The sequence below is a fragment of the Geotrypetes seraphini genome, chromosome 3 (assembly GCF_902459505.1).
Source record: "Geotrypetes seraphini chromosome 3, aGeoSer1.1, whole genome shotgun sequence".
Classification (NCBI taxonomy): Eukaryota; Metazoa; Chordata; class Amphibia; order Gymnophiona; family Dermophiidae; genus Geotrypetes; species Geotrypetes seraphini.
The window spans coordinates 348,637,118-348,646,293 of NC_047086.1; the positions used below are offsets into that span (position 1 = coordinate 348,637,118).

A 9,176-nucleotide genomic window follows, 5' to 3' on the forward strand; every position below is an offset into this window, starting at 1 on the left:
GGTCTCCTCAGGTATAAAATATATTGTTTTACCATTTGACAAAGACATCAAATCATCCACCCAATTGATAACTGCCAAATTGCTCACCCAGGTCAAAGATATTCTGACCTCCTGGACTCCTCTGCACCTTTCCTGGTGGGGCAGACTTGACACTTTGAAAATGATGGTGGTACCTAAGATTACCTATGTATTAAACATGTTCCCATTATTTCTCCCAAGTTCCACCTATAAACAATTAGAACGACTAATTCTCAACTTTCTTTAGAACAACAAACCCAATAAAATATCTCTCCCAAAATTGAAAGCCCCTAAACATCTGGGTGGTGTAAATTTCCCCAACATTCATAATTACCACAAAGCATTTATACTATGCCAAAGCGCTGAATGGCTATCGCACCATAGTCCCACTGACATGCCCAACTGGCTGCAATTGGAAACATCCTATATACATTCCTTTACTTAGACTTTTAGGTTCCTTACACATCAAACGCTTCTCTCACAACCCATTAATACTGACCACTCATAAGGTCCTCTCAGATCTTGATAAGCAACTAGAACACCCCTGATGACAATCTACTTACTGTCCCTTATGGAGTAATCGCCAATTCCTGATTGACACATCTCCCATTCTCTGGCCAACCTGATATAAGAAGCACATATGGGATATAGTTTCCCTTTGTCATTCAGATAGTTCTTGGTTTACCTTCAGTGAACTAATGGAAAAATTCTCACTTGACGAATCCCAGTTTTATCACTGGTTACAACTAAGATCCTCCATCAAAAAATCAGGATTCAATCCCAAAGCCTTCAATTTCATTCCCACTCTCCTTACTCTTTCCAAACAATATCTAGCTGTTGGTCACACTGCCTCACAGTTCTATAAACTCCTTAAATCCTTACTACCTACCCCAATCTCCTCTTTACAACAATCCTGGGGAAAATGATTTAGAAATCCCCATCTCAGACATAGCTTGGTCTCGCATCTTTAAATCCACCTTCCATACTTCAAGATCAGCCTCTTTTCTCCAGAGTATGTTCTTCCTCTTACATAAAGCTCAATGGACTCCTATTAAATCCCATAAGATCAATCCTTTCTTCTCTCAAAACTGCTGGACTTGTCAAACTGAGATAGGCTCCCTGAAACACTTACTCTTTTCTTGCTCCGCAATACAATCCTGGAAATCTGTTTGAGACACAATTTGCTCCATATTCCACGTTAATATCTCTTTAGTATATCAAATGTTGTTGTTGAAGTCCTTTGCCCAGGAGAGCATATTATCCGCTGACGATGCTTTTCTTTTGGATCTTTTACTCTCCCTGGCCTTAAAGATTCTCCTCAGCTCATGGAAAGACCTCTCCAAAGTTTCTCACTCCGAGTGGTAGAATCTAGTTTGCCTCACATATAGAACTGAAGCCTATCTAGCCAAATCCATTAATAGATTCTCTCAATTTCAGGAAAAGTAGAACTCTTAGTTTAAAGTCATACTTAACTGATAACTTTTCTTGATATATTGCTCCTTATTTTCCATTTTTCTTTTCTTTTATTTCCATTTTATTTTACTTATTTATCATCCCCACTTCCCTCAGAATGTTGCTCTACTTTGATTCATGCTGTTATTGTTTTGTTATTGGCTCTATGGCCAAGATGTTATACTGTTATTGTTCAAAACCACAAACAAGAAAATATCCAACCAAATCTGCAGTGAACCAAGCAGCAAAGCGAAAAACAAAACAAAAACTGCAGACTATTGCAGGCATTGTTTATTATACCGTCAATGAAATGCAGTATAACTACAACCTTATTACCAACCAAGGGACCTGTCACGGTCCGTGTTTCGGATAACATGCCATCATCAGGGATCCATGGTGGATAAGGTATTGAAAAAAACCACGACTGCAAGGCACATCCATTTTTAGCGTCGGATTCACACAGGCATTTGTTTGATTCTTTTTCATTGCGGTTTCATTGACGGTATAATAAACAATGCCTGCATCCTGTACATAGTCTGCAGTTTTTGTTTTGTTTTTCGTTATACTGTTATTGTTCTTCATCTGATATGTATAGCTCCCGCAGCCTGGTACATTTGTTTGATCATATGTTCTATGTAAAATTTTTCTTCTAATAAACCTTGACTTAAAAAAAAAATGTGCATGCCATATCAAAATGCAAGAAATATCACTGAAAAAGAAATAAAAAGATGTACAGCCATACGATGGGAGGGAGGGTACTGGGGGAAGGCTGCCTAGAAAAAGACCTGAGGGTTTTGGTGGACAAAACAATGAAGCCGGCGGCGCAATGTACAGTGACCTCAAAGAAAGCAAACAGAATGTGGGCATAATCAAAAAGGGTATCACTACCAGAACGAAGGAGGTTATTCTACCACTGTATCGAGCAATGGTGCGCCCACTTCTGGAGTACTGTGTCCAATACTGGTCGCCCTACTTTAAGAAGGATATGGCGATACTCGAGAGGGTCCAGAGAAGAGCGACAAGGATGATTAAGGTTGGAGAAAGGTTAGAGAAGCTGGGGCTCTTTACCCTAGAGAAGCGGAGACTTAGAGGGGACATGATAGAGACTCATGAAAGGCATAGAGAAGGTGGAGAAGGACAGATTCTTCAGACTAACAGGGCCAACAAAAACAAGAGGGCATTCAGAAAAATTGAAGGGAGACGGATTCAAAATGAATGCTAGGAAGTTCTTCTTCACTCAGAGGGTGGTGGACACCTGGAATGCGCTCCCAGTGGAGGTGATGGGGCAGAGTACAATATTGGGCTTCAAAAAGGGATTGGATGACTTCCTGAAGGAGAAGGGGATTGAAGGGTACAGATAGAGGGTAACTATACAGGTACTAATGAATAGGGAATAAAGAATTTAGGTAAGGATTTACAAGTCACGAACCTGGGGGCCGCCGCGGGAACGGACTGCTGGGCACGATGGACACCTGGACTGACCAGCAGAGGCAATGCTTATGTTCTTATGAAAAATTGTGGAGGAGGATCCATATTTAGAAAAGAAAAAGTGAAAACAGAAGTGGTGGTTAAATTTAAAACAAAAATGAATTGAGGATGCTGGTGCTCAGATCCAGAACTATAAGGTCCCCATCCAACAAATCGAAACATTTAAGACAACTAAGCTGAAATGTTAATAACGATATTGATCATCTATGAGAAAATTACAGATGAAGCTATAAAAACGGACATTGGAATGTATTAAGGTCATAATTAGATTATTGATAAGGTAAAAAGAAGGAATACAAGTTGGTCAGCAAAGCTTACCTACAACAGGGTTTGTTCCTACAAACCACAGGAAAATCGCAGATATACGCCCTGTGTCAATTAAATATTCGATTAAGTAGTGATGTATCTACGAAGCAAATTCAGTAACTGACAGTAAGGTTTGACTACAGTAACCATTCATGCCTGCAGACCACGGGAAAAATGCACTTATGTGCTACGAGCCAATGAATGTGACATTTCTAAAATAATTTTGGCCTCAGCACTGAGCCGGCAGGGGAATCCCCAAACAGCTGAACTGCAAGGGAAGCCCCGAAGCTACCATGGCTTTGGAAGTCCTGCTGGTGCTGATCAGTGGACAGGGAGAGCAGCAAAAAAATTTGGCAGGAGGGATAGGGAGGAGCTGGGTCTAGTAATTACTCTTCTGAGCAGGCACTAGCACAGTTCCTCTCTCTTTTACTAGTGCTGCTCCGCACGAATAGCATGCATACAATTTGCATGCTATTTGTGCTGAGCATCAGCTGTTGGGGAAAAATCACTCCTGCCATGGTAATTTTTGCTGTGACATTAGAGCGTTGTGCATCTGGACCTGAGTTACTGCTCTCCCTATCCACGTTTCCAGTACCCAGCAATCTGCCTCTGTTGTTTTGCTAAGATCTGTTCCTTTTCCTGCTCCACAGCATCACACACACACACTCTTCCCCTGTATCCTGTCTCTCTCCTGACAGTCTTTCTATTTTGAACAAAAGGCAGTTAAGAAAATCATTAACTTAACATCCCCATAGCATTCGCCCCATGTCTCCCTTTTAATTTCTCTATCTGCCGTCATTCCTTCCAAGAAATCTGTCCTTGGCCTCTTCTCTCTCTCCCCAGCATCTGCCACTCCCTTTTCATCTGTTCATGTGTCCTCTTAGCCTCTCTTCTCTTTCCACTGAATCTCTACTCCACTCCCTCCTTAGATGCCCACATATTCCACTCACCCATGACATTGGCTTCTGACAGACAGTGGCAAGAGCCTGTTACTCCACTCCCTGCTGCTCTGTCTTCCTCAATGTCCTACCAGCACAGCTTGCATGTTGAAACCTTGTGGGTGGCATATCCCATTTATGATCTCATGAGATTACAAATGGGAAGTACTATATATGAGGTTTTAATGTGCAGGTATTGTTGCAAGAACCTTGGGAAGGCTGCAAACAGATGCTCCTGGATCTCCTGTACTGACGTGGCTTTGGAATCCCTGCTAGTCATAGTGATAGCAAACTGGTTGGGGTCACTGGAGGGGCCTGAGCTAAAAGGAAAGGCAGCACTAGCATATCATTGGTCCCAGTTGTTCTACCTGGGGAGGCAGAGACAGCAACCTGACATGAATATTATCAGGGTTCCGGGCATATAGTTAGTCGTCGACTTACGACCGCAATCGGTTCCGACTGATAGGTCATAAGTTGATTTGGTCGTAAGTCGGCCTATGTTAATACAGTACTGTACTAACTACTTTTTACCCCTCCCCGCGTACCTTTTCTCTGGTGGTCCAGCAGTGTATCTTGCCTGAGTCCCTCCTGCCAATGTCAGCTGTCCGAAGCCAGCATTGCACCCAGGCTGGTACACGCAGGATCCTGCTTTTAGAACTCCCACCCTGCGCCGCTCACTGAAACACTGCCACCAGTTCTCACGGGACTTGTGGTTCTCGCAGCACTGCCCGTGAGAACTGGCGGCAGTGTTTCAGTGAGCAGGGTAGGGTGGGAGTTCTAAAATTCCGCTCCTGCGCGAGCCAGCCCGGGTGCGCTGCTGGCTTCTGACGGCTGACATCGGCTGGAGGGACTCAGGCAGGATACACTGCTGGACCACCAGGGATAAGGTACGCGGGGAGGGGTAAAAAAATACTGTACAGTACTATAGTTAGTATGGGCTGGGGAAACACGTCATAAAGTCAAACCGTCGCAAGTCGCATAGGTCATAAGTCGACAAGTACCTGTACTTCTTTTTGTTTGACTGGTGGGAGGCAGCCTCTGGGTCTGGCAGGAAGCATGCTTCCTCCTGCCTCTCCACACGCTCTCCCACAGTTTGTCATTCTCAATGACTACCTAGTTTGCCTAATGGTAGCATCAAGCTTGTTTGTTTTTCAATGGTAATATGCTGTCTAATCGTGATTAATTTTTTAAGTGACATTAAATATTTAGCACATTACTCACATTATTAACGCGCTAAATCTGCAGCCCTAGTATTTACCCAATTAGTTATCAAGCAGTATGCTTTATTAGTTGATTTAGGAGGGAATCTATGAAAGGGTATTAAACAAATTAGCACACACCAATAAATACACCCATAGGAATATAATGGGCATCTTTAAAGGTTACTAATGCAATTAGCGCCCTTTCATGAATTCCCCCTTAATGAATTTTGCATGAAAGACTTGATGCTAATAGTGTTTTACAATTCCTGACTTGATTTCTTTCCACAGAGAAAAAAAGAAAGACTTAGAACGTGAAGAATTATGGAGAAAATTAGATGACCTAAAGCTAAAGAAAGCTCTGGCTGGAAAACCTAGTGGTCTACAAAGTATGAAAAGTGCACAGAAAAATGCAAGTGCCAAATAAAAGAAATGACAACCACCTCTATTAAAGAGGAATAATTTTGTACACTTTTTAAATATGTAAAAAAAAAAAATCAGTATGATAAAAATGAAAGGCCAACTTTTTTGGCAAATTATATAAATTATAATCTCTGGACTCAAAATATCTGAATGTTGCACTGTGGCTATAATATGCTGTAAAATTGTCTAATCATTGATTTATTGTGTCAGTTTTTAAGTTTCACAGTGATGAATGACTTTATGATCCATGATACGAGTGAGATAATTATGGGAGTGGTGAAAATTATGACTTGAATTCTTTATTTTTTTGTTTGTGTTGCACATAGGTGTTAGTAGTCAGCTATGTACATATTTTCTTATTTTATATGTGCTTTACACTTTGCTGCAGACCTTGGTTGAGGTTATAAAATAATAGCTTTTAACTACTGTATTTCCTCAGATAAAACAAAGGTGCTTTTTTTGCCTTTTTAGGTGAAATAGTCCTGTTTCTTCGCTATCTGGCATTTAGTTATTCTAATTGCAATTATACTATCAAGTCAGGTCTGAATGTATAAAGAGCTGTAAGCAGCAATTTTAAATTTCATTCTGATATGATTTTGGATGTTGATAATCATTGTGAACCTGTTTATTGAACATAAGAATAGTCTTACTTGGTCAAATCAATGGTCCATCTAGCCCAGTATCCCATTTTCATGGAGGCCAATCCAAGTCACAAGTACCTGACAAAAAAACAAATATTAGCAATAAGATAGCTATTACCATTTTTACCACACAAAACTCAGTTTGAGCATTGGATTATAATTGTGCTTCTACAGTGGAAATATTTTTGATTGTTCTAGACAGTTGGCAGCCAAGAGGCAGCAATGGGGCAAAAATGCTATACATTTGTATATGGTAGCATAATAGATAATGAGCAGTTGATTCATTTACTTCAGTGGTTCCCAAACCTGTCCTGGGGGACCCCCAGCCAGTCAGGTTTTCAAGATATCCCTAATGAATATGCATGAAGAGATTTGCATACCTGTCACTTCCATTATATGCAAATCTCTCTCATACATTAGGGATATCTTGAAAACTTGACTGGCTGGGGGTCCCCCAGGACAGGTTTGGGAACCACTGATTTACTTGTTCAATTTAGTTTCTTTCTGTTTAGATTTCTGCCACTTTGAATAGATGATCATATATATTTCCATGTGTTTGCCAATACCAGATTTCCCATCCCTATTATGTTTTTTAGTCAGCTTCTCATCCTATTCTTATTACTGCCCTCCATACCTCTTTCAAGCATGCTGAAATTCCCTAATACTGCTGGCTGGCATCCATCACTTTTACTGGTATGCTGTGTCAGTCATTGCCATCTTTCTCTTTGATTTTTACAAGAGACCTGTACCTAATCCAGTACCTGGGTAGGTATTCTTCCATGTCATAATTCACATAACCATCAAAATTTGTGAGGATGTTCTTAAAAACATCTGACCTCTTCTCAGCCCAACCAACTTCCTAAATTCTGAGCGTTATTTTGCCTCTGTAGCTGAAAAATGTTATTTTATTTTGCAAAGTGCCAATTTGCAGAATCGTAATGCTATGCTTTGACATTGTTTCAGATCATTGATTGAACCATGTCAATGAAAAAGTATGGAACTTTCAAGTGTGGAACTCTGAGCCATCATGAAATTCCTATTCCGGTAGAAGAAAACTCCAAAGGAAATTCATGAATGTATGATGCAAACATTGAGTGACAAATGCCCATCATACTCCTCCACAGTGAAGAAGTGGTGTGCAAAACTTTCAGCATGGATATTTCGAGACCAAAGATTGCAGCAAGGCCTGGGAGATCAGCAAATATCAGCTAAAACTATTGTGGAGACACAACAGATATCCAGGGAACATGTTGGGTGTATAATCCACAAGCAGCTGGGTGCCCAAATGTTTGAATGCTAATGAGAAATGTCGAGTGGACACTTCCAAGTTGATTTGCAGCATTTTCAGCAAACTGGTGCCAACATTTTAGAACAATTAGGTACTGTTGATGAAACATGGTTATACCACTATGATTCTGAGACAAAACAATAGTCCATGCAATGATGACACTCAGGTTCTCCAAGGAAATTCAAGATCTAAAAGTCATCAGTAAAGGTCATGGCCACAATATTTTGGGATCAGGAAGGTGTTGTAATGACTATCTTCCAAGGGGCTAAACAGCTAATACAGAATGCTGTGACGATTAGAAGAGTCATTGAAAGAAAAAAGGAGAGGGAAGCTGCAAAAATGATGGATGTTTTAACGCAGTTGGGGTTCAGTGCATAGACTATCCATCCTACTCGCTAGATCTTGCTCCATCTATTTTCTGTTTCCAGCCTTAAAAAGAGTTTGAAAGGGCGACAGTTTTTGAGTGATTCGGAAGTGATTGCAGCAGCAGAGCAGTATTTTAGCGACCAGACATCAGAGTATTTTTTTGGAAGGGTTACAGAAACTTCAGACACAATGTGGCAAGTATGTTCAACTTAGGGGTGAATATGTGGAATAACTTGTAAGTTTCATGGTTCCACTTGGTTGGGCTGAGAACTGTTCAGCACCCCCTCGTAAAGCCTGGTTGCTTTCTACTGGTTACCCCAGCCTTCTTGAATTCTATGACTACTGTTGAGACCGCAACAATTACTTAGTATAATTAACACAGAGCTGTTTTGGTTATCATCATGAAAGCACAATGTAGTAAAACCATTGCTGTTAGCATTGTAACCTAGCCTGATGCAGTCCTTTCTCCACTGCATCTGCCCATTAATTTTTGTTTTCCCTTCTCTGGCTCTTTTAAGCTTCAAGTGATTGATTGAGAAAATACTCGTCGTCACCCTTCTTTTTTTTTTTTTTCTTTTGTCCAGAGTGTGTCCCAGGCATGTTTAAATTCACTCACAGTGTTGATTGTCACCACCCCTTTTTAGGTATCCTACCACTCATTCAGTAAAGTATTGTATTTATATCCTGGTAACTTCATAAAATAACTTGTTCTTGATATCACTGTTAACATTATTGAAATGCATTGAATATTTCCAAGTTTCTAAGCATTTTGTATAAACCAATCCATAGAATAACTGTTGCCTAAAATTATTAGTAACAGTTTGCTTAAATAATCCAAATATATAGTGCAGTATAATTGAATTATGTCATACTTATATTTATAAAGCAAAAAATGTGGAACCTCATCTATTCATACATACATTTCAAACAAAATAGAAACCATATTTAGATAGAAATGGATTTTTCAAGAGGACATATAATCTAAGTATTAAGGGTCCCTTTACAAAGCCATGAAGCAATGCTGCCATGGTAAATGCACCGAAGCCCATTCAGTTCC

General features: G+C 40.2%; 1 protein-coding gene across 3 annotated transcripts in view; it reads left to right on the forward strand.

Annotated features, from left to right (window-relative positions):
* Positions 1-6,342, forward strand: part of PPP2R5A (protein phosphatase 2 regulatory subunit B'alpha) — a 203,832-nt gene extending 197,490 nt beyond the window's left edge. For 2 of the 3 annotated variants that reach the window (XM_033938423.1, XM_033938422.1), the window contains one exon: positions 5,693-6,342. In XM_033938423.1, the coding sequence (XP_033794314.1) occupies positions 5,693-5,828 (136 nt within the window). In that variant the 3' untranslated portion in view covers positions 5,829-6,342. The remainder of the gene's footprint in view (positions 1-5,692) is intronic. The other variant, XR_004538831.1, reaches the window with a different exon arrangement.
* The last annotated feature ends 2,834 nt before the right edge of the window (positions 6,343-9,176 follow it).